This window comes from Microchirus variegatus (genome assembly GCF_963457635.1).
Source record: "Microchirus variegatus genome assembly, chromosome: 8".
Lineage (NCBI taxonomy): Eukaryota > Metazoa > Chordata > Actinopteri > Pleuronectiformes > Soleidae > Microchirus > Microchirus variegatus.
The window spans coordinates 4,800,145-4,825,799 of record NC_139809.1 but is presented as its reverse complement, the minus strand read 5'-3'; the positions used below and the strand labels follow the sequence as shown (position 1 = coordinate 4,825,799).

Genomic DNA, 25,655 nt, shown 5'->3' with positions numbered 1-25,655 from the left:
GAATAAAACAGTCTCCAGTCTGAGTTTGTTTGGACAGTTTTAAGTTTCTTCATGTGGCTAAAAGCTTGTTCTATAGTCTCACTAATATCTTAAAACCACAAAATACACAGAATGAGAGAACTGCTTTCTGCCCATCTTTCTGTACCTGGCTTCATGGAAATAAATGTGATAAAACGACTCAGAATGCGTGACTGTATATTTATTCAAATATATGACAGGATACTGTGTATCATACATAGCCCATGTGTCATAATCACCGATATAATTTTCATCCTTTTTTTCCCCCAGCAACCACTTGAGACTCAACAAATCTCACATACTGTTCTGTCTCCCGCTATTACACCCGGTAATTTACTTCACCACAATCTTCCTGATAACAATCCAACACTAACTCCCTCCAGCTCTCAAAATCTCTCCAGTCAGCTCATCCTGCCACAGCACCAAGTAATAAAAACTTCTTGCATGCATCAATCTCAAATGCTAAAGGGAGAAGACAACTTGGCTCAGCTTTCAGTCAAGTACCTGTAATGTGCTTACAGTACAACACTAATGGACATCCGTTGAATCTACGAAACTACACCGAGGAAATCCAGGTGAAGCTCGACTAAAACGGTTTGTTGGGATGCAGAAACAAAAACAAAAAACATAACGTCCTGGATTGATCGCAGCCACTTGAAAATAAATTAGAACGACAGATTAAAGAGATACAGCTTACATAGAAGGAAGGATGTTTATTTTTTACACAACGCAGAAAGATTCTAGGATTCTGTACAAGAGATGGGATGCAGTTAACGTTGACGTGAGGATGAAAACACGAGGAAGGAAGGAAGGAAAGCCCAGACAGAGAGGGAAGGGAAAATGGAGAGAAGGCTGGGGAGAGCAGACAGATGCTGCTCAGCCGGCAGGAGGCGTCTTTGATGAGGTGTAAACAATTTATCTGTGTGGAAGAGAAGAAGTACAGTGAACCAGGGGGTTGTGTGGGACCTGGGGAAACTTGAGATGCGCACCACAATACACCAGAACCACAAGAGTCACGGCACAATACCACAATGCACAATGGGAACGCATTGTGACACGGGAACATGCCGGCGAGCACAAACAAACACCCTCTCTCCGATGGAGACTTGTATGCTAAAAAAAAACACTGCGAGCAACGCTGAACGAGACAAATACTGGTGCACTCTGACAGTCTCAATCTCAACACCAAATGTCGAGGGACAACATTTGATTCGGTAGAACGGGGATCTCAACCACAGTCATGCATAAATACGACAGTTACGACTGGTGTGATGACAGAAAAGGCGAAGGGGAGGATGGGGGGGATCTCGCAAATGCCTTTCTTCTTTATAGAAACAGGCCATATTAGTAGTGCAACAGGAAACAACACTGAACTTCATTCATTGAAATGCTTCATCAGCATTCGACAACATTTCAATTGTCATCCTGTTGCATTCGTTGCCTCAGATGTCAAAATATCATGTGCATAAACTCAGAGTATGTACTTTTTACTTAAACTTTAACACAACTCACGGCTAAAAACACAAACAGACCCATGCTCTGTTTGTTCATGCACTGGATCACTTCAGCCCTGTTTATTGTATTCGCTAAACGACGACGGCACGGATAAAAGGGCAATTCAGCTTAAATTACACAGACACAGAATAACATGATGTCTGTTTTAAGACCTACTCAAAGACTATAGAGAGGGGAAAAAAACACCTAGCCATTGTAAGTCTAGAGGCAGATGCAAGAGTTGGATGTACTACATAATATCAGTGAAACGAGGTAGGGCAGTACAGAGAGGGAGGGGAGACGGTGAAATGAGCAGGCACAGCAGGTTGAAAATTACATGGAAGTCATGTCGTTGAGGGCGTGGTCCAGCTCCTCGCTGATGGCCTTGTACTTCAGTTTCTGGGAATACAACTCATCTATTGGTGGGCCGGGGGAGTAGTGGGAGGGTAGTGCAGTGAAAGAGACCAAAGGTGGAGGGGCACATTGACAAGGAGGTGAAGGGTGAAGTATCCAGACCATTGACAAGAGAGGGAAGAAGGCGTGAAGGTGTGATATGGAAAGGAAAAAAAAAACAAAAGGAGAAACAGAGGAAAAAACACAGTTACACCACAAATAATAGAATGGAAGTGCAGAAAAAGGGGCGAACTCCTCTGCAGCACTATGTGAAAAACATCAAAACCATTGTTTTCTACCATAACACTTGAAAAATATCAGCTAGGCTTTAAGAGAAATGCTAAGGGTCCCCACAACAATAATGTGGCTGAAAAAGAGCCATGATGAAATTAAGATGAAAGTGGAAATAGATATAAAGTGGACAGCAAAGAAGGCTGCTTAAAAAAAAGCATTTCAAACTAATCAGAGTAATTTAAAGAAAAGAAAAAAAATCATACCTTCCAAGTCATCAATGGTCTTCTCAAGCTTGGCTACTGATCTCTCAGCAAACTCAGCACGAGTCTCAGCCTGTGGAGGGGAGACAGATTTATGAGTCAGGCCAACACTGGTGATGCGATTCAGCATCTGCGACCTCTTTAAGGGCCCGCGGAATTAGGAAACTTTACCTCCTTCAGCTTGTCGGTGAGGACCTTGATCTCCTCCTCGTACTTGTCCTCCTTCTGTGAGTACTGTGGGACAACAACAGGGACACAAGTCAAACACGAGTCGAACTCAGAGTGCCCTAATATATTCAAAATGATACCACGCTCATCTTTTAAGACATTAATGCTCATATTAAAGAGATCGGGGCTCATTATGTCGCCGATCACCAAACCTACAGAGGATCTGTGGAGTTTGACAGCATGCACTTGGCAGAACGGTCACACTTACTTTCTCAGCCTGGGCCTCCAGTGACTTCAGGTTGTTGGTCACAGTTTTCAACTCCTCCTCAAGCTCAGAGCATTTGCTGACATTTTAAATGAGGGGTAAAGTAGTGAAAGAGAAGAGGAGGAAGGAGGGAGATGGATAGAGACAGTAAGGAAGACAAACGGGTGGAGGGAAAGTAAGACAGAGAGAGAGAGAGGGAGAAGACACAATATAAAAAAATAAGAACTACAGGGTGTAAACAAAAGGAGGGAACCCCAAGAACCATAACATAGCAGGAATGTTGCTGTTGGCGTCACACAAAATGAGTTGTGTTAAAAGGTTTATTTGACAAATGCTCTCAGAGCTAATTATCATGCTTCTCTTAAAAATAGTGTTATTCTTGTACAGTCCCTGCCATGTTAGAGGCGTGAAAGAGTCTAATACTCAGAATAAAAAAAGGAAAAAGTGAGGGAAAAATGACAGATGGCAAGCAAAGCGGAGAGACTTCATTCAGCAGGATGAATGAAAGTGAAAAAGGTCAATATGTTAGTTTGTCTTAGTACCTGCACAACTGTGGAGTTTAGTGATTTCATGCTTTGCTCCACAACCCTTAGCTCGTCCTCCAACCTCCGAGCTCGTCTGTTAGCGGGGTGTGGCGCGCGCGTGTGCAAGCCAAAACCATTCAAACCATGGGGAAGCATGCAAATGGTCAGCACAAACAGTGAGAACACAGGCCACACTGTTGAAATGGATACATCACATCGTCTACTCTGAACGTGTTAGTGCCAAAGGCTCGGACTGTTCTAGTGCCAGGGCTCATGCAAATAAGAATGCAGATGGAAGTCGCAGGCCGTGTGGCGAAGGTGAAACAACTCACCCTTCTACGAGCTCAGCGCGCTCCTCTGTTCTCTCCAGGTCGCCCTCAATGATGACCAGCTTACGGGCCACCTTTAAGTGCAGCACAACAAAGCGTCACAACACAACGAACACTGGAGTTCCCTCAATGTGAAAGTGTACCACTCTAACATGATCTTCCACCAAGTTCGATGTTCAAATGTGTTTCGGTTAAGATTCATTACATCATCAAAAGGTCTCCATTAGGTCCATAACTGTCGCAGTTGAGTGTCGATTACAAGTGTCACTGGCTGAAAAGCTCACCTCCTCGTATTTGCGGTCAGCCTCCTCAGCGATGTGTTTGGCCTCTTTGAGCTGGATCTCCTGGATCTCCATCTTCTCCTCATCCTTCATGGCCCTGTTCTCAATGACCTTCATGCCTCTGTGGGAAGGAACACATGATGCAAATGAGATGTTAAGATTCAGGTGCGAAGATCCTGATTAATCACCCCGAGGAGACACGCATCTGATGCACTGTATTTTTAAATATGATATACTATTTGGAAGTAAATTACTGATTAGTTATCACAAAAAATGGCTGCATGATCTGTCTCCCAGGATCTTTATAACCTGCCAGAAACTGGGAACAAAATGGCCGGAGACCCAAAACATGCAGGAAACGCACCTCTCGCTCTCATCTGCAGCCTTCTCAGCCTCCTCCAGCTTGGTCAGGGCAGTAGCCAGACGCTCCTGGGCACGATCCAACTCCTCCTCAACCAGCTGGATACGCCTGTTAAGGGAAGCGACATCTCCCTCAGCCTGGGGAGAGAAGAACATCGTGTCAAAATGCCATCTTTAACGGGAAAAACCTGAAAATGACACATCAAAGCGCAGACTTACAGATCAGCCCATACAACGTGTGCTTGTTTTATATTAGGTTGTAGTAGTGGAGTTTGTGTGTAGTGTGTGTGTGTGGTTGCTCTGAAGGGTTTCTGTGTGTCACCTGTTAAGAAAACCACTCCCAGGAGGCTCCTCACTAACAATGTCCCCCGAGCTGACACATTTGAATACCCTGCCTCATTACTGGACCCGAGAGAGAACTTTAACAAGACTCAGAGAGTCAGAGGGTTCTGAGACAGTTACACAGGAAATGACTGCGCACATGGAAGCACCTGCAATCAGAGGGGAGGCTCTGTGCATGGTGCACAAGTGTCTCAAACATAAACCTCTAGTCCGGGGGTTCTATTTACTAGCTACCTACTTATTACCAGCTTATAACCCCAATAATACACTAAAATTCACCATATAGAAACCAGGTAAATACCCAGTATTTTTGTTTACACTTATTGGTCTGTATCCAGTAATGTCCAATAAACATTTAACAAGCTTAGTCGCTCCTGGATTAAAACTATCAACTGTAATTCATTGCGGGCCGCCAGAAATGTTTCTGCGGGCCGCCATTGGCCCTCGGGCCACACTTTGAGAACCAGTGCTCTAGTCACATACTGATCATATGAAGAATATTAATATGCGAGCTGGCTTTTAGTGTGATCATTCGAAGCCTACTCATACTACTACTAATCTACTTCTGCTTCCTGGTGTCTGTCTCAGCTGACATGAGACCTGCGTTTGAGAACAGGATATAGCTCTTTTCAGGCAGTTTTAGCCTGTGCGGCTAAGTCTGCACCACGAGACCAAAGTACACCTCGAGGTGTGAAGTATGACGAGGAAGTTAGCTATTATCTATGAACTAAACCGATGTCCTTTGTTTGAGGTTGAACCGTTTTTTGTTGTCGTTTTTGTTTTTTTTTTTTCAAATGGCTGATGCCGATCTTAAGAAACATGGCAGTTGATGGTTGATATAGGATTTATTTGACAGACTCTTTAGTTATTTATCTATGCATATAGAACTTAAAAATAACAACAAATATTTTGAAAATTGCTTAAATGCATCGTTCATCTGCATTTTTTTTGTTTGCAACGCAATGCACAAGAATGTATACATATTAAATCCATGAAACAGGACATAGAAAAACGTAACTTTATCAAATTACAATGGTTTGGGGATATGATGATGAATATATCATAATACTAGGCTTGCGATAGATTACATGTCCCTATGATAACTTGCTGGTTTTTAACTCTCTTTTCCACCATCTAAATGATGTTCACAGAGGGAAATCACTCTGCAGCTGAGACAACCTTGTTGGCCTTATATGGGCAAATCAACGCGCATAAGCCCACACTAGAGCAATATTGCCACAGGTTTGAGTTGTCACTTCCTGGTTTCTGAAATCGTCATATTTTCAAATGTGCCACCTCGCGCCTGCAGCACAAAAATTAAGCGGAACTCACAGCAAGTGGGACCGTTATGTAGTAAAGTGCGTCTGAGGTGACTCAAATAAAGTAGGGACAGATTAGGCCAACGCAGTGTGACACACACACACACACACACACACACTGTTGTTGAGCTCCTGGGCACCTGAAGGCACCAGAGGCCTTCACGTTACCTATGAGAAGAGTTGATAAACCCTCACACACCGACTACTTTGTGGCGTCTTGAAAGAAAAGCTCGTGTTACAAGCAGCGCGGCGGATCAAAGAGAGCATCAAAAAGCCCGCTATTTCACTGACAAACTGGCGACATTATTACATGATGGATGTGTGGTTTAAAAAAAAAGCTGCTTTCTGTTTGCTTTTTTTGTATTTTTTTAAAACACGCTTACTTGTTCCCTGGCTTTCTTCTGCGCCAGCAACTCCTTCTGTAATCTCTCGGCTCTGTCCTCAGCACCGTCTACCTGCTCTTGCAAAGATTTGATTCTTCGTTTCACCGCGTCCAGCGTGACTCCGGCCATTCTTTAACTCCACAAAAGTGAGTCTCAAAAACGACCATTAAACGCCGTTTTCCGAGAAACTGATAAGCGACGGCGCGGTGACGTCTGCGGTTTTTCTGCTAAAAGGCTGCGTGAAGACACACAGGCAGACAGACAGACGGACAGGAGAGGAGGGTGCGCAGGCTTTTCTGGAGACGCACTCGCTCAGCAGCAGTGACTACTGTTTTTCTCCAGGAAGTGCTACTAACATCAATCTTTTTTTTGGTTTTTCTTTTATATATATATATATACAATTTGTGTTGAACAAAGCGTCAAATCTGTTGTATCCTGTATCTTCATAACATGAGATAATGTGAAATTTAATTGATACAAAGTAGTAAGAAAGTCCATTTTAATGACGAGAAAGAAAAAAAAAACCCCGGTCATGATCATGCTTGTGTTGGGAAACTCATTGGGCTACAGCGCCCTCTGCCGGTCAACTCTCCATAATGCAACGTGGTAATGGAGTATCACAGAAGTCACTATTAAATACATACATAATACAAATTATTATATATAATTAGTATTATATATGTACATATATTAATACTAACAACATATATATATTTATATATATATTTTTTTTAAACTAATTTGGTCTTCAACCTCCCTACAGACTACATATGCACATTATCCAAGAGCTATAATCTGTGGACTGTCCTTAATCAGATAAATAAATAAATACTAGCATTACTTCTACTAAATACTGTTCGACCACATTCAAAAATATCATTGTGAGCAAATTAGAGGAGGGTTAGTTACTGTACAACAGTATCTACTCCTCTGCGCGGAATAAAAGGCAGCATCAAGTATTATAGGTTAAATTAAGCAAAGCCCGGTCACTATAGGGCCTAACTCCCTGAAGCAATCCAATTAAAGGATTATTACAATAGGGTTTCCTCAGAGGCCACATTCCCGTCGCGGTGAGCCAACATCTGTCTGCTGCACTTGGACGTGACCCGTGGGGTTATTTGTCATGAGAAAGTGTTTATGAAGATCTTTGCAATGCCTCAATTTAAATTCTTCACATAGTTTTACCGAGAAGAATTTAAGTTTAATTGCAAACATATCCTAAAGGAATATTGTATTTAACATTTCTGTACCTAAATAGGTTTCAAGTCTATAAATATGTTGCCTGTGACATGTTGATGGATAGCAGTGTGTGTGAGTGTGTCTCTCTGTGTGTGTGTGTGTGTGTGTGTGTGTGTTTTCCCTTTGGTAAGCAAAGAGCAGCAGCCTGTAAATGTGAGCTCTATCTTTACCATATAAAGCAGTGGGCTATATTTATCCAGCCATCTCATTGCTCATGTTTTTACTCTATAAAAAGACTGAGCCTGCCAATAAGGCGGAACACAGCTCGGTCAAAAATAAAACATCCCATTATTATACACTATATGGACTGTTAGTGTTTATCTTTTTATTATTATTATTATTATTATTATTATTTGAATGTGTTTCAGTTTAAGAGAGTTTGGGCAGACCTGTAAGTGATTGTGCATGTGGTGTTTGGCAGAAACATAAAGCGACAGTTCAACAAGAGTTGCACACGTGATCAATCATATCAATTTGGAGTTTATGAATTAAGTTTTTTTTTTTTTTTTTTTTTTTTAAGAAGAAAATATTCTTTATGATAACAGATGAAGTCACTCTACCACATATTCTGCTACTCTGTGCTATTGAACTGTCGCTTCACACACACTCGTATAGTGATGATGAAGATGAGGATGGTGATAACAGGGTGAAGGTGTGTGACAGGGTGAAGGTGTGTGAGGGAGCGTGGAGCAGGAATTGGTGCCATTGTGAATCCTCTCTCTCGCTTTACTTACATCTGTGGCTTTCTTCTCAGCCAGCTCAAGTTTCTCCTGGGCATCTTTAAGAGCCTCGGAGTACTTGTCCAGCTCATCCTCAGTTCCCTTGAGCTTCTTCTGCAGAGCTACCAAATCGTCCTCAAGCTGAGGGCCAGTGTCAGTGTTCAGCACAGTGTTCAGAGGTGATCAGATCAGCGAAGGAGGCGGAGGTGCGTGAGCGCGCAAGAGCGCACGAGAGGACAAGCACAAGGACAGGGACAGGGACAGTGGAGAAAAGACAGAGAGGAGAAGACAGTTAGAGGATGTCATGCACGTCACGATCAGATACCTTGGTGGCGATTTCCTCCGCAGCCAGAAGCTTTTCCTCAGCTGTTTGAAATTCCTCAAACACTTTATCTCGCTCGTCTTCAGTTATGCGCAATTTCTTTTCCAACTCTCTCATATCGTCCTCTAACTACACATGCATTAGAAAAAACAACACGGAGTTAAACATTATATGAGAATAAAACATTCATTATAAAGTTATATTTATCTTTAAAAAAAACATTTTAATCATAGCATTCTTTTGCCGGCTATATTTACAACACCAAACACAGCTGCGAACAGGATTTAAATCATCCAAATGTGAAAGGGAGGAAAAAAAAGAATAAAGGAGGTTATTCTTATTGAATCCTCATTTGGAATGATCCACAATTAATCCGCATTAAGGACGCGATCCATTTAAAGGGCAGCATCGTTTTATCTTTCTGCTACTGGTAATCCTGCTTTGTTTTGTTTTTTCTATGGATCTTTGAGAGTTTCCACCAAAGAGAGGGAGGGGGTAGAAGAAGAAGAAGAAGAAGAAAAAAACACTATCAGCCGACCTGTTTGCTTCTGTCCTCAGCTGCTTTCTTGTCTGACTCGGCCTGCTCAGCTCTGTCCAAGGCATTCTCCTTGTCGAGCTTGAGCATCTGCATCTTCTTCTTAATGGCATCCATGGCTGCTTTTTGCTGTTCGGCGGCACCAAAACGTCCAAATGAAAACCTGGGAGACTGGGAGAGGGGCCTGGGGCGACTGTGCCTAACTGAACGCTAAGCTGGAGTACAGAGTCTGCCTGACTGTGCCCTGTCAAATATGTACTTTCAAGGGGGGGGTGACTGGATTCCTTTGGACATCCAATACTTTTTTTGGAGGAGGCGTGTGTGGGTGCCCGGGCGTTTTTTAAGGATCTGCTCAGTGATTCGTTGCTCCCAAACATTTGACTTTTGATACGCCTTTATATGGGATGTGATGGACAAGAGGGCAGCTCCCACGGAAAGGCATCCCTAATGGTAATGTAACAGAAGCCATTTAACCAAGAAGACGCACATGGAGACCTGGACCATGGATTCCTTTAAACACCATTAAATCTCTGCTCGCCACTTAAATTATTGCTTTGTTCCAGCCCATTTAAAAAGTGCCAGTTTAGACTTTTTGTCCAAATCTGGTTTTTTTTTTGTTCAACATTTTCAAATCACAGTGTCCTCCTTTCACCCCCCCCCCCTCCCCCCCCCCACACACACACATACACACACACACACACACACTTTGTGACAGGGGAGTGGATCCACATGCAGCTGCTCAAACAGTGTGACCAGGCTTTTGCCACCGGTGTGTGTGTGTGTGTGTGTTTGGGTGGATGAGTGATTACAAGTTCCTCTGGGATAGATTGTAGTGGGCTGTCTGATAAGAGATGCTTTTGGTAAGCCCCGCGAGCCCTAGAGGCATTGTTCACAGGCTGAAGGGCTCAAGACAGGGAAGTGTTTACCTGATAATGTGTCGGATATCCTCCCTGTAAACTGTGTCATTTGAATGTGGCACCACGAGAGCAGCCAGCCCCCGTCCACAAGGGATTATGAGTTTTATACTTAAATTAGGGCTGCAAAGCCACTGATTTACTTGGCATTTAGAGGCATTTTAATTGCTTTGCCAAACCACAAAAGAGGAGTATTTTAATTGATGTGTGTCATAATAGGTTCAGGAAAAGAACGTTACATTGCTTTTTGTTACACAATTCTATAGGCTATAGGTTACACTGTTATTATCACCACACATGGGTTTTACATGTACATTTTAGATGATAATTTAAATACGTTATAATCCCCTTAAAATGTTATAAACATGTAAAAAATACAGAGGGAAATAGGAAGCCAACACAGTGGCTGTGGTAACCGAGGACACACCAAGTGTCTGGTGGTCTTCTCTAAGATTCCCGAGGATATTTTTAGGAGCTCCTTCTCTTTCATGCACCTGCCTTGGTCTGTAATACAGACACAAGAGTCTCTGCCAAGAGTCCAAGGTCTAAGGCTATTAGATATGTCCCTAAAATAAGCCTGGTCCTGCTCCGGTCTGTTTTGTACATTATTGTTGCCGTGCCGAGCAAAATCACCACTTCACACAGAATCGAATATTCCACAAGGTGTAAAAAATACAATATGGTAATGGGAGAGAGTTGTGAGACGCTAACTATTTAGACACTAAACAGCATCACAGTTAAGTTAAGTTAAGTCAAATGTGCTACTGTATATTCCCATAGCACATTTACAGTCGATCAAAGTGTACCAACATACATACATAAATAAAATCAACAGGAATATATACTTGAAATTATAGAATAAACTATGCATGCTTAATAAAAGACATGTCTTTATATTATTATTATTATTATTATTATTATTATTATTGATCATCCAGGCTAAACAGACTGTAAAATACTACAGGTCCTGCTTTATTCCATGTTTCTTCCTAAAAAAAAAAAAAAACAATTCTAGTATTATATGTATATTCTAGTATTCCACTAGATTAGTGTAAACTTTAGCAACGTTTATTGTTGCAGCTGAATATCCCTCACCTCACCTCACCTCACCCTCTCTTCCAAATGTGCTGGAGAAATTACCGTCAGTTCACATCCAAACATGAAAGATGTTTACTTTACTTCCAATGTGGACTATTAAGAAAAACATGGTTGTCCAAAATGGCGCCTGATATGAAGATAAAAGGCTTATTCTGGGTTAATGAAAGAAAAAAAAAAAAAATCTGTGATTGAACACTACAGCGTGTGTGTTTGCATATTTTACATAGAACATTTTTTGTAATGTGTATTGATGATGTGATAGTTTTTCACTGACAGTACAGCACTGTTTTTTATCCTAATCATCTTCAACAACATTTTAACGGTAACACTTTAGATTAGGGAACACATTAACTAGGTGCTTATATAAGTAGCATACAAGCCCTTTATTAGTAATTATTCTACATAAATAAGGTGTTAATACCTGCTTAATATTTATGAATAAAGGGCTAGTATGTGACCTATTTGCATGTTAGAAAGCACCTAGTTAATGGTGAACATGTGTTCCTTAAACCTTTAAGGTACTACTCAACCATTTGGTCGACACTTAACACTTAATGTCACTTCTTCTGAATGTTGTACTTTATGAATTACGCAAACCAGGTTTATTATGAACAGACGTCTCAACCGTTTGGTAGAGGCCTGTATCTGAAATACTGTAGGGTCTAATTAAAAAAAAAAAAAATATATATATATATATATATATATATATATATATATATATATATATATATATATGATTGTCGTTATTGTTATCAAACAAAAAAAAAATAATAGAAATACAAATAAAAAAAAAAAGTTCCTTCGCTGTATTCTTGGTGCGTACCTTAAAGGGTTAATAGAAAGTGTTACCGTTTTAACAAATGACAACAAAGTAATGGCACACGAGACTGACTGTGGCCTTCCTGTCATGACAAAATGCTTCATTATGATGTTTTTCTTTGACTTAATGGCCCAGTAAAAAACTACCCAAGAGCCCGAATACACTTGTTTTGATTAAAGTGGTCACAAACTCTCTCCTCCAGCATAAACGTTAAAAGCTGCGGCATTCTATCTTAATACACACTGGGAAATGAAAAACATTTGCACAGTGAGACGGGGGATAGTTCATTTTACTTTGTGGTCTTTGAGAAAAATAAACGTCTAAAGTGTCCGACCAGAACAGCCAGTGAAAGCATCTGAAAAAGTGTTGCTTTAAAGAGGGAAAACCAGGTCTTTGCCATCAGTCATGTTAGAGTAGAATTAATTGCCGTCAGAAGGCTTCAGCTGTGTTGAAAACATTGAATGCAGTTGGCAGCCAAGAATCTTCTCACTACTCATCCTCCTAGGCGTCGAACAGCTGAGAGGACGTAGTCTTGGTTTTCTTGAATGAGGAGTGAGTTTCACTGTGAAATAAAACACAGATTGATTTTCTGGGCAGATCTAGGATCCTCTGGCATGTTGGAACATGCCACAACCACTTCTGTATCCACGATTAAGTCATTTACATGAGACAAAAGGGAGCAGCAGTGAGGTTGAATTCATATTTTTTTACAAACATTAAACTGTCATGTTGATAGTGTATGAGTCACAGTTACAGATTAAAATACTGTACGAGACAACTCTGGCGCTCTAGAAACATTAGTCCATGCATGTAATAAGAACAAAATGTGAGCATGTAAGGGGTCAAATGACCCCAGTGTCACATGTGCATTCAAGAAAACTGACAACTGGCAGCGTTTCTGTGAACTCACTCCAGAGCTTGTGGCCGCGAGGCAGCAGCGGCCCGGAGCTCAGTCTCTGCTCATTTAAATGACACAGAGCAGCTTTTCCGAGTGCCTCCACACACGTGAAATGAATAGCGTAGCACTGTATTAGTTAATCTGTTAGGCCTATACTGACAACCCACTATGCACGTGGAATGTCCGGTTCGACTCAGTCGCCACTCTGGGACGTGTTGAGCTTGGCTTGGCTGTGGTGCCTGAAATCATGTTTGCATAAGGGCCCCCCCCCCTCACCCCCCACCCCCCCCACCCCCCCGGGGAGAGACAGTTATGGTTCTCTCATGGCTAAAATCTTGACTACATTAGAGAAAACTATGTGTTTGCTTTTTTTTTTGTTGCATTGGCACCAGTCACACAGACTGTGAGATTCAGGAAATGGCAGAAATATCTCGAATGGTTTGATTTCCAGCAACATTGTGTCCCAGCAGCACGTACTGTAATATATGGTCATTTTCCTCTGATGTGCGACTGGTTTCAGTGGACACAAACCAGCGAGGGAACACAGAGCATAGCCTGGATTCTCACACCGAGTGCACAGACACAGAGAGAGACTTTGAGAAGCACCATGCTGGCAGGCTACTCGTCGAATGCCATTTGAAGATTTCTGCAGACATCGTCCAGATATATATAGCGAGAGAGAGAGAGAGAGAGAGAGCGCCTTGGCTCTTTGGGACGTTACCCATGGGATTAGACAGCTCCATGAAGGGACATAACCATTTAGCATAGCACAAATGGAGATGGGGGGGGGGGGGGGGGGTGGGGGGGGAGGGTGCAGTCCAAGTTGTAACCCAAGCCTGCTCAGTGCTCTCCTGCTGCCGGAGTTATTCCCAGTAATGTTCCATCCATTTAAACTGGTAGTCGTAAGACTCAAACTGGTATATTGGTTAGCACAGGTGGGCTCAACTAGGCCTCAGAGACAGCAGGAGTGTTTTTACATGATGGCTGTTGCATTCTGTGACACTTTGACTCACACAGTTGAGTGAAACGGTAAATCTGTCACGAGGCATGTAAATCTAACAAACTTGTCCCCCAAGAGATTTTACTTCAATTTATTCAAAGGTCCCATATTATGCAAAATCAACATTTTAACAATTTAAATCCTTATATTTGGGACTCTACCAGAGGCCCTACCAGTCGCCAAAGTGTGAAAAAAGATGACTCACTCATGTTTTTGTGGTCCTCCTCAGTCTAAGTACGGGAGATAAAACACGCAATGTGGACTTCCGCGCTCACTGGGACGTCACGATGCGCAAAATTCCTGGAATTGTTGCCTCGCAGAGCTCTGCTGTGCTGGAGAGGGGCAACGGTATCCGAAAACCCGGAAGTCCACGAATAGTTCTATTCTTGGCTCCACAGTGCAGCACAGAGTTCTACACAAACTTCCAGCCTCAGAGGATTTATCTCTCCAGTGAATACATGTTATATGACGGCAATGTGCCTGCAAATGATAACTTTTGCAAATGCTAACTGCTGTTAGCTCCCAGTAGCCTCTGTGTTTGATGTCATTTCCTGTCCCTTGGTAGTTTTACTTTTGTTTTTTTGTTTTTTGTTTTTTTTAAGAGATCCTACTGAACAGGGCTGTGGTGCTTCATCTTTATGGTATTTTGACCAAAGCATGTCACAGACATGTTCATTAGGACACCAGGGAACTAGTTTAACTTGGAGAAATAGGGTATAATATGGGACCTTTAACTATTGAGTTCATCGCAAAGTTAGACTTATATGGCTTGAGAGTCGCTCCGAATCCACGGCTATTCCGCGCGGCCATGCTTAATAATGCGAAAAAAAGTCAAATTCCTGGGGATACGAAGGTCAAATATCTCTGCTCCAGGTGCTTCACTCGGAGATGTGCAGCATTCCTTCCTGTGCCAAGATATTGCCACAGCACAAGTAGCCGCTGTTAAACGAAAGGCTCTGTCATCTCTCACACTGCAAAGGGCTGTAATCGATCTCACCCAGACCCAAAGCAGTGTGGTTTTGTAGAGAGTGTTTTAAATCAGTGTTCCCAGGCCTTTTTTACATGGGGACCCACTTTTTAAAGACAACAACTTAGTAGGACCCGATTCACAAGAGCAAATATATGGATAGTGTCATTTTTCTATATTTTTTTTGCTGCCATTTCTGTAACACCAATAAATCAGACTTTTTGAGATGTGTTGATTGAAAAAAAAAAACTCCCAATTTCCTTTGTATGCAGGTTATTAAACTTCATCTCTGGGTCCTGACTCAGTCTCTGCAGAATGTTCCATATTTGATTGATTTCTTTTTAGTATTTGATGTATTTTTTTTTACACCGATGAAAGTTTATCTCTACAGTTTGAAATACAGAAGTGGCGACCTCAATAAATAAACGCATGAATGTATAAATAAATGAATTAAAAACTGAGCGGCAGCACGAAAGCTGCTATGACTTAGTGAGAGGAAACGAGCCGAGATGTGGAGTTAAAATACCAAACATGCAAGCTTCCAGTGCTGCAAACACAAATGTGGCGAGAAGTCATAATGGAGGCATACTTGTGGCCTCACGCAGGACTCCTCCCAGGCTGTTTGTTTGCGTTCTCCGTTCTACAGTCGGGGGACACACAGAAAGACAGGAATGCCAGCCCGTATCTGATGCTGCTCAGTCAGCTCGACTAAAAGAAGTAGGAGGAGAAAAAGCATCGGAGGGGAACTGTCACGATTCATTTCTAGCCCATATGGGAGGCCACGCCAGATTCCGGGTGTAAAATTCAATTCTCATGACATCCAAACATGTCACAGCAGGAGAAGTGGAAAAAAACACACGAGCCCGACATTCTGCGAATCCATCTTTTTTTCGATTTAAGAAAACAACATTTGAATTGGGTTTTGTTTGTACACAGGAAAAGGGCCAGAGGAACGTGATGGGGAATAAATGATTGTTTACAGGCAGCTTGAATTCTCTTCTTTTCCAGATAAGAAAATCCCTTTCAACTGCCTGACTTTAACACACACACATACATACACACGTGCTCTCTGTGAGATCTTCATCCTCTCACTCGTCATTTGTTCTGTATCTGCAGTTCACAGCTGCTCAGCATCTTGTTGATGGCTCTCTTTAAATATTTGCTTTCTCTCTTTTGCCCCTCATGTCACAGGGCTAGAAGTTTTTCCGTGTTTGCACACAGAGGGAGAATCTTTCATATGTGTGTCCATATATGGGCTCTCTCTCTCTCTCTCTCTCTCTCTCAGGGCTAAGTAGAGGAGACAGAGGAGCAGAGAGCTAAGTTGCGGGGGCTTTTGAGAGGTCCAAAGACATACTTGATATTTCTTTCCATTCCACAGGCCTATAAAACTTCTTGGTATGCACTTCCATCTCAGCCACTGTTCTCCCTGCTGCAGTCCTCCTGACTGTAAAGTCTTCTGGCACGGCACAATGAAACAATGGCAAAATGAGGAGGATGTTAAACCTCTGCGGTTTTTCATTGTATACTTTAGTGTTGTTCTCCAAAAAAAAAAAAAAAGTCCATCTAAACACTTCCCCTAATCACAACATAAAAACAGTTCATAAAAAAAAAAAAAACTGGCTAAATGTTTTTAATTAAGTTCATAATTATACATTTTCAGACAGTCAAATTGACCCTTTGCTTGGCAGAGGGAAAGCCATTATGTGCGAGCGCATCTGAGAATGTGCGGCGATGAGACATTCCAGCGCGGTTCTGAGTAGCTGTTTGAAAGCTCGCTGTGTTCACCGTGACTGGGTCACAGCGGTCGCTCTGCAGCGAGGAATGCCACAGGAACCCACGGCTCTTTGCGGCACCTGCATTCTTGCACCGCAGCCCCACGTTTGATGCTCGGAGTCGGTTCACCGCACACATGCTATAGGGGTCTAGATACAGCGGTCGTAAGTCAGTCATAAAGCATCTGTCTGAGGGCACAGGCATGAGAATAAATACCCATCCCATCTGCAGCGGTCTGGGTAGTTCCTGTCCTGAGGGCCTTGGATGTCTGAGATAACAATATACAGAACGATAAGAGGGATAATTACGCTCATAGGCTGCTCATCAGAAGGGCGGGGAAAGACCAGTGGATGAGGAATCGCTCACATCCTCTAGTTAAAGCTGCAGTGTGTAAGCTTCAGTGTTTGTTTTGTTGTTATTATTCTGCCTCCGTTTAGTCGTCGTGAACAGAAATGATCTGAACTTAAAGGGGAAATAAGTAGTTTATAGTGCCATCTAGAGGAGAGGCTGAAATTTACAACAAAGACCTGCTGCTCTGCTCACCCCCTCCCTTCCCTGAGCGCTACGGTATCCGCAGCTGGTCAAATGTCGTCCTCGTTGTCTTTCTCCGTGTCAGCAGATGAGGTTCGTGAGATGAGGGAGAGGGCGGAGCTACCACGGCCGTAGCAGACGAAGCGGAGAGAGAGGAGGCGGGACTTCCGCTACAAGTAAAGAGACGCTTGTTTTGTTCTCTCGCGTTTGTCCTTAAAGGCTCCGGTAGAAACATGGCGTCTCGCTGCTAACAGTGGCTATGCAACCGCGGTCCGCGACCATGTTATTTAACATGACTTTTTGAAACACTACGAAAATGAAACAAAAAAATATTATACAGCGACTAAACAATGCAGGAGCACATAATATGTATAAAAAAGTGGATTTTGGGTTATATAAACCCATCAATACTACATATTGTACCTTTAATCATTTATCTGAAAACAGACTCTGTCAAGCAATACTATCAGCACTCAAGGGTGGACGAGGCGGCAAAAAGTGTCTATCCTATTCAAAGTGCCGGACGACCTGGTGTTCTGAGCAGCAGAATTAGCTTCTGGGACTTTTTCCTGGGTGCCTCTTTTGCGTCAGTCACATGCAAACCGTCTGTTTGCAGGCGTCTCATTTTACTAGCACAATTCTGCTGTTGCTGTGTTGACAAAAAAAAAATCAATCACTTCACACGCGCCCAGCATGAGAATGTCGCCGGGCGAAACAAGATCCAAACACGGCTGAATGTAAGATTTCATTATGTTTAAAAGTTGCGCACTACGGTATCAAGCATAAAAATGCATTTAAAATGTAGACTAATGTATATAAGTATTATAGGCAACGTTTACATAAAGTTAAAGAAACACCAAAAGTTCATCGATTGTTTGATAAACGTTCCATCACTGAACGAGACTTCCTGGATCCAGATTGTAATCACCTGAGTATGTGTGAGTGAAAACAGTACAGTAGGAGACAAGAAGGTCCATGTAAGACACAGCCGTATGGAAAAGGTCACGCTAGTTAATCATGTCTCCTGTCCCCGCACCAGATCACCTCATGAAAATTGGCAGCAACACTGAGGAAAAATCTGCTGAGCACTGAGCGACTGTTTATTAAGGTTTAATTAAGGGAGGGGAGGCCACAGGACTGAGAGAAGAAAAGGGAACCGTGGAGGGTTTTTTTTTTTTTTTTTTCCTCCTCTGTAGAAATGTGGTCTGTCATCCAACAAGTGTTGAGCAAAGTTTCCTTATTAAGACAGAAGGGTTTGGGATGGACCAGTGTTCTATTTCACTCTAGACAGCTTAAATCCCAGGAGACGCTGCAGATCGGTTCCAGTCGGCAGCACAGTCTGAGCCGGACGGTTCCCCCTGTCCCGCAGCTCACTCTCCGCATAGTTTCAGGCACGAAGAAAACCCGAGGACGGAAAAAAAAAACCTCTGACACAAACCAGTTGGAAAAAGCTCAACTACAGAAGAGAATCAGAGTCAGATAATATCGTTTAAAAAGACGTGCCTGACGTTACATGTGGAGTCCAAAATTAGCGCTCAAGTTTTAAGTCTTAGCTCAGTCCCAATATAGCCTCGCTGTCATTGCTGACTGAGAAATACTGTGTCCCCCCCTTTACACTGGGGGCCAAAGGAGACGTTGTGCCGTCATTGGAGAAATGCACTCGTCCCGGGGACGGGACGGCCACTCTGGCCACTCTGATGCACACTAAATCACTGCTCACACAGAAGCACCTCCCACCTGTTATCCCATGGAAAAAGGATGAATTCTGTCTCATGCAGAGTTACATAAGGATTAGAGTATAAGTCGTATTTCTCCGTGCAACTTGACACTCAAAATACCTAGTTCTTTCATATCAAGCTTACGGGTGTGTCGGCGTTACGAATGGGTCAGGATTTTGACATTCCGTGCAATCTGACACTGGAAATGCCACTTTGATATATTTGGCTCGCAGGGGTTGTTTCAAAGGAACTTTGGGAACCCCAGAAAAACGTCACTACATCAAATTGAAAAGCAAATAAGTGGCATTTGTCCGAGCTCCAACATTGGTGTAAGTGCAGACTCCTGGACTGTATAGATAATTGCCATATTATATAAGAGGTTCTCACAAAAGTGGAGTTGTGTAAGCAGCCATTTCCCGCGGGGCCTTCTGAGCTTATGGTCTCAGGCAGTTGCCAACTTTTCCCAAACACTGGCTTGATATTAAAGATTATGTGAAGAAACCAATGTTTCACATAAAGCACTTGGGTTTGTCTCTCCTCTCCACTTGGTTGAATTCAATGTGATTATAATCTATCGTTGTTGAAATGAGCAATTACCGAAATCAACCACTATTTTATTATTTGGAATGACACAATTCTGGGAATTTTCAAAGACGGAAACTTTCCATGGGAATTAATGGGAATTTTAAGGGAATAAACATGAATTTATGGGAATAAACAGGAATAAACTGGGAATTTTTCAAAAGTGAAGGTTGGCTCTTCATAGGGAACTTAAATATATTTGGGGGAAAGTATATTCAAGCATAATCTTGACAAAAACAAAACAGATGCCATTCAAGCACACTTAGCTATCCGTGCCATTCCTCAATCACACACAATGGACATAGCACACTGCTTACTGCACAAGACTATTGACGGCACACATCTGAGCCGGTGGACGAAGTAATGATGATATTATATTTGTTTAATGTTTAAATTGCAACTATCAAATACAAATGTAATCATCTACACTCTTAGAAATAAAAGTGCTAAGAAGAACCATATAAGGAGAACCCTTTTTGGCGGGTTCCACCAAGAACCCTTTTAAAACCCTTTATTCAGGAAAGGAGTTTTAAAGGGTTCTCTGGGTTAAAATGGTTCTTACTAGAACCATTAGTGTTACCAAGAACCGTTGAAAAAACCCTTTCTTCAGCCCTTGTAGAAGGACCCTTTTGGAACCCTTATTTCTAAGAGTGTCGTACAGTGGTTCCCAACCTTTTTTTGCGCCATGGACCGGTTTCATGCAAGATATTTTACTCGCCCCTTTGCAACCCTAGGAACGACACACAACTGTAGAACCTCTCGAGTTTTGTGAGATTGCAGCTCCACCGTATGAAGGGAACACGAGCTATCTTCTGCAGCACGGAGTCTGTTTACTATTCTCATTAAATCACTGGCTGCAGACTGGATTATGGAGCCAACATGTTGGGCAAACTCGCCTGATGACCTAAAATAGTCAAGTCATCCAGTCCTGAGTAAAAAGGCTCTCTAAGATCCATCAGCTGCTGTCTTTCAGGTTTACGTTAGACGAGCGCTTCTTCTCTGAGCAGGTATGTGAGTGTAGGGTAAACAGCAGGCGTCCTAACTCAAACACACTGACCTCGCTCACTTAGCACTCGGCAGCCTTTTCTTTGCATCAGCCTTCTAAGAGCAATTTAAATTGCCAGTACAGCACTAGTGTGCTTACATTAAGTCCACACACACTCCATGTAACAGCATCCCTGGAACACTGCCTGGAACATGTGCCTTGCAATTCAACAGAACATGAGAAAACATGGACTGGAGGATGATGGCTTTCATCACTTCAGCCAACAATTGTGGTTCAGTAATAAAAGCCAAAATCCTCGTGGGTAGAACCTGAACGGTGAAAATACAGGAGAAGTAACATAAACGTCGGGAGAAAGCAAATTAGACGGGTTTCTGGGAGGTTTCTGTAATTTTCGTAATAGCTTGTTAAGTACCTTCTTACCTCGCTCCACCACACCATCTTTGGGTCTGGATTATGTGAAACTTCCTGACAGAGTGGACGGATGCCAACCACGAACTAACTCCACCGTTTTAATCAGTTTTCGACCAACCTGAAAACGCCTCGTCTAAACCCCTTTCCTCAGCCACAGAAACCCCTCATAAACGTCTCAGAGAGCAGGTGGGCTTGAAACGCGGCCACCAAAGACAAACGAGGGGGGGGAACATCCCTCACATTGTCTGACGTTTATGACTCGAGAATAACCTCTTATTATGACAAAAACAGTCAGATTTAGATGTTGTCTATGAAAAAAAAAAAAATCTAAAAATCTAAAAAGCATGCTTTGGACAAATAGCCCAGCCCTAAACCTAAAAGCTTTTTCCTTGCATGCATTTTTTCCCAAACCTCACTTCCTCTTTCATCCCTTCTCTTCAGAACTGGAGGAAACCGGCTAAGGGCAGAAAGTCTCTCCCTCTCTCTCTCTCTATGTTGTAAAGAAAGACAACTATGCCCTCCTGACGTTGTATAATTTTATACTAACACTGGCTTCCAAGTAAAAAAAAAAAAAAAAAAAAAAAGTCAGTTCACATTCACTTTCTTTATTATTTTCCGTTGAAGTAATATGACATAAAGTGGCAGTTTCCCAAAAAAAGCACACAGAGAAAGTGATAAAGACTCTAGATTTGAAGAGTATTATTAACGTGCTATTACTGGCTGTACACTGAACTCTCCATTTCACCAAGGCTGTTCTTAGCACATGACTCCATTCCTTCACAGTATCACAGCCTGAGCCTAACTCGTCTCCAAACCGGGTCCACGTAACTCAACTGGAATAACTGAAACATAAGGATTTACAGTAAGAAACCACTATCGGCCATTTTATTGTCGCTCTCGCGCGGCTTTAAAAAATGGAGATACGGCCCCCGATGTTGTTTGCTTTAGCTCGGGTGTTCTCTCGGTTTTTGAGAACTTGAGCATGGAACAAAGCATGAGCTAAATGGCTGCCGGGGGGGGGGGTTGTGGGGATTAAAGCATAGGATGCAAGACATGCACACACCGTTGCTGCTAAGGATTATCTCATTAGGTTGAGAATATATCCAAAGCGTAATGCAATTTGAAATGTTTGCAGTATTGTTTCACCCCGGAGTTTCTAGCTTCGAAACAAGCTCCATATGAGTCTCTGGGGGGGGGTCAAAGGGGGTTAATGGTGTCATGTCACAGTGTGACAGATCAGGTGAGCATCTTTACTGTCCGTCCTGTGATAGAAAGCACAAATATAAGAAGCCTGGGAAATATTGTTAGAGTTAAAAAAAAAAAAAAAAAAAAAATCAAAATAGGGGTGGTTGAGTGCAGGAGAAACCCGAACTCCGTCTTTTACTCTTCATCGCAGTCATCGCGCTGACCGTGCTTACCTTACTCTGCCAAAATGGAAATATTAACAGTAAAACAGCAATACATATTATAGCGATTAGCGAGCGGTTTGCTAATTAGCCTTAAATCACGGGGTTCAGCAACAATAAAGAAAAAAAAAAGGGAGGATTTGACCAGACCACACGTCTGCTTCACATCATTAATCTCCTGAGGTTTTTTTCGATCGTTCTGTACGAATGCCAGATTTAACCAGACAAACATCCTCCATGGTCCTTGAGACGGAGACACAGAGAGGGTGAGTGTTAGATGGGCACTCCCAGTTAAACACATGGCTTCAGTTTCCCCTCTTTTCACTGTGTGGCCTGGCCTTGTATGAGACCAAAACACTCAAACAACCAAATATGGTGTTCATTAGGATGAATCATTGTGTTGCGCTCGTCACCTCTCGCCATCGTTTACACACTCTGGCCTTGTGCACCGTTGGATCAGAGACTCAGTTTTTGCTTTTTTTTTTTTTTTTTTTAGACAAGTGTGCAGGAATAACGTTTTATTAGACCGTTTGTGTCTAATGTACTGATTATTGACAAAGATCAATAGCAACACAGAGGTTTTTTTTTTTTAGATTTGCAACCGTGTTGAGTAAAATCTCATTCTTGACCACAACGTTTAAATGGAAATTACTGCATACTTCAAGGTCTGGTCTGTGAACAAAGAGAAGGAGAAGAAAAAAAAAAAAAAAAACACATCCTCTGTGTCCTTATTTGGTCTGACTAACTTTGCCAATCCCTCCACTAGAACACATTTCTCCAAACATCCACTGACTGACCCCTCCACACTGAGCTGTGAAGGACGATACTGACATCTGCTGGAAAGAATGCAGCAACCTCCCCCCCTTCACTTCACATCTGTAACGTCAGCTACTGTATTATGATGCACCGACAGGAAACAGGATCAAATGATTCCGACCGTTGTTTGAAACTCTTTTTTTTAATTTTTTTTGTGAATACAAAAAATACTTTTGTGACCAGATAAATATTATACATACAGCATAAAATCATAAAACAAATGCAGTCTCTTAAAGAAAGCACAACACCAATTCATAACAGATTTTTTTTTGTCTTCCTATTTTTCCTATTTCTGTTAATACTTGGACAAAATCAGTTAAGACAACATATTTCAGGGTAATTATTACATTTACTGATAAAAACGTATTGTTTTAGTAGTAATCAGACGGTGAAACGAGGAAGGTATTCGAACACAAATTGCCACATGCTCATGGAATGCAGTCTAGTGTTAGTTTTTCTGATATGGTCTCTAAATCCTAAGGTTATCCACAGATGCCCTTTTCGTATCAGCATTAGAACATTGTAGACAGGTAAGTCACCAGCCAAGGCATTGTGTTGTATTGTATGGCAAAAAGGAGTAGGTGACAGTTTATTAAGACCCCGGCGGGGATTAGAATGGCATCGTGTTCTGACTCAGAGAGGAAAACTCAGACTCCCACCGAGCCTGATCTCCAGCTGCTCACAGGACAGACTCAAGTAAGGCACTAGTACACAATGCAGACCAGGCATTGGCATGGACAGACTAAGGAGATTAACTGTTTAACATTTTTGCAATACATATATATGTACATATATGTTTACATGTATGTACATATATATATATATACAGAAATGCTTAAATATATGTACATATATACGTGTGTATACATATACGCGTATATATGTACGTATATACACATATATGTGTATATATATGTATGTATATATACTGTATGTATATGTATATATAACACACACATATGTACATATATATATATATACACACACATATGTACATATATATATATACACACATATATATGCATAAATATATGTACATATATACGTGCGTATACATATACACGTATATATGTACGTATATACATATATACGTACGTATATACACATATGTGTATATGTATGTATACTGTATGTATATGTATATATAACACACACATATGTACATATATATATACACACATATATGCATAAATATATGTACATATATACGTGCGTATACATATACACGTTTATATGTACGTATATACATATATATGTACGTATATACACATATATGTGTATATGTATGTATATATACTATATGTATATGTATATATATATATATAACACACACACATATGTACATATATGTATAAATGTATGTACATACACATATATACACATATATGCATAAATATATGTACGTATATACATACATACGTATGTATATATACTGTATGTATATGTATATATAACACACACACACATATATGTATATATATAATACACACATATATATATATATATATAACACATTTATATACCAAAGAAAATAAAGTTATTGAATCCGTTTCCTCAACCAGAACTCAAATCTAAATCCTTCGACTTTGCTAAGCGAACGTTTTCACATTTAACAGAACAGAAGCTCTAAATAAGTCTTCAGTGCGTAGGTTTGATGAGCCAACTTCAGTGCATAACGTATGCTCGTTTCATTCAAATATGAGCGCACACATCCAATCGTCCAGTAACAAAACGTAGACACTCATTATCTTGCGAGAATATTGCTATAGACCGGTTGCTATAGAGGTCTAAAATACCATCACCGTGACAGTGGGGTGTGACTGGTGGTAAATAACTGTATGGTTGTGTGTTCATTAGCCAGCGAACCCAAACGAAATCTGGCCAGTGTAATGTGACGCGAGAGGGATTAAAACATGAACAAACATGAGAGCGGAAATGTAAACATTATTCAATATTCCCCTACACGTGCGTATATGAGGGTGTGTGTGTGTGGGGGGGGGGGGGGTTTGACAGAAAGCACAACGTAAAGCACAAGGAACATTATTTGGTCACGTAAAGTCCAGATTCTAACATAGATTGCACTTGTCTGCTCTTAAACAACTACTTTTTTTTCCTTTAGAAAACGTCTTTTTTTTTTTCAAGAATAAATATATTTATAGCTATTATTGGCCTTTTTTTTTTTTTTTTTTTTCTATTCCAACTTGTTATTTGCTCCCATTTGCTTTTCATTTGACCCGATTTACTTAATCAGAGCAAACCGTTGTTTGGTGTCAAGCCGACGACATAGCTTAGTTTCAGAATCCGACATTTGAAATGATTTCTTAGGCGAACAGCGAACCCAAATTTCACATTATTTTTTTCTAAGTAAAATACAAGTGCCTTTCTGTATACTACTCTATTGGTTAGTAGCATCACTGATATGTATAGCCATAGGGTGCATGCAAAGCAGTGGTGAAATGAAAAATCTCCTTCCTGCCTTTTTAATAACTTAGATGTTTGGTTTTTTTTTTGTTGTTTTTTTAACATCTAC

General features: G+C 41.4%; 1 protein-coding gene across 1 annotated transcript; it reads right to left on the bottom strand.

Annotated features, from left to right (window-relative positions):
• Positions 1–716: 716 nt before the first annotated feature.
• tpm1 (tropomyosin 1 (alpha)) lies at positions 717–9,416 on the bottom strand. The gene is made up of 10 exons (XM_083893472.1): positions 9,189–9,416; positions 8,344–8,469; positions 4,331–4,464; positions 3,970–4,087; positions 3,689–3,759; positions 2,836–2,911; positions 2,571–2,633; positions 2,403–2,472; positions 1,850–1,928; positions 717–937 (listed from the first exon to the last, which is right to left on the bottom strand). Exons 1-10 carry the CDS (start codon positions 9,300–9,302, stop codon positions 934–936), a joined length of 855 nt encoding a protein of 284 aa, XP_083749598.1. The 5' UTR covers positions 9,303–9,416; the 3' UTR covers positions 717–933.
• Positions 9,417–25,655: the final 16,239 nt, after the last annotated feature.

Coding starts and splice junctions, on each gene's coding strand:
- tpm1 (XM_083893472.1), bottom strand. CDS start 9,302: ATGGATGCCATTAAGAAGAAGATGCAGATGCTCAAGCTCGACAAGGAG. Junction 2,634..2,835: donor TGGAGGCCCAGGCTGAGAAA/GTAAGTGTGACC, acceptor GTTGTCCCACAG/TACTCACAGAAGGAGGACAA. Junction 1,929..2,402: donor GACCATTGATGACTTGGAAG/GTATGATTTTTT, acceptor GCCCACCAATAG/ATGAGTTGTATTCCCAGAAA.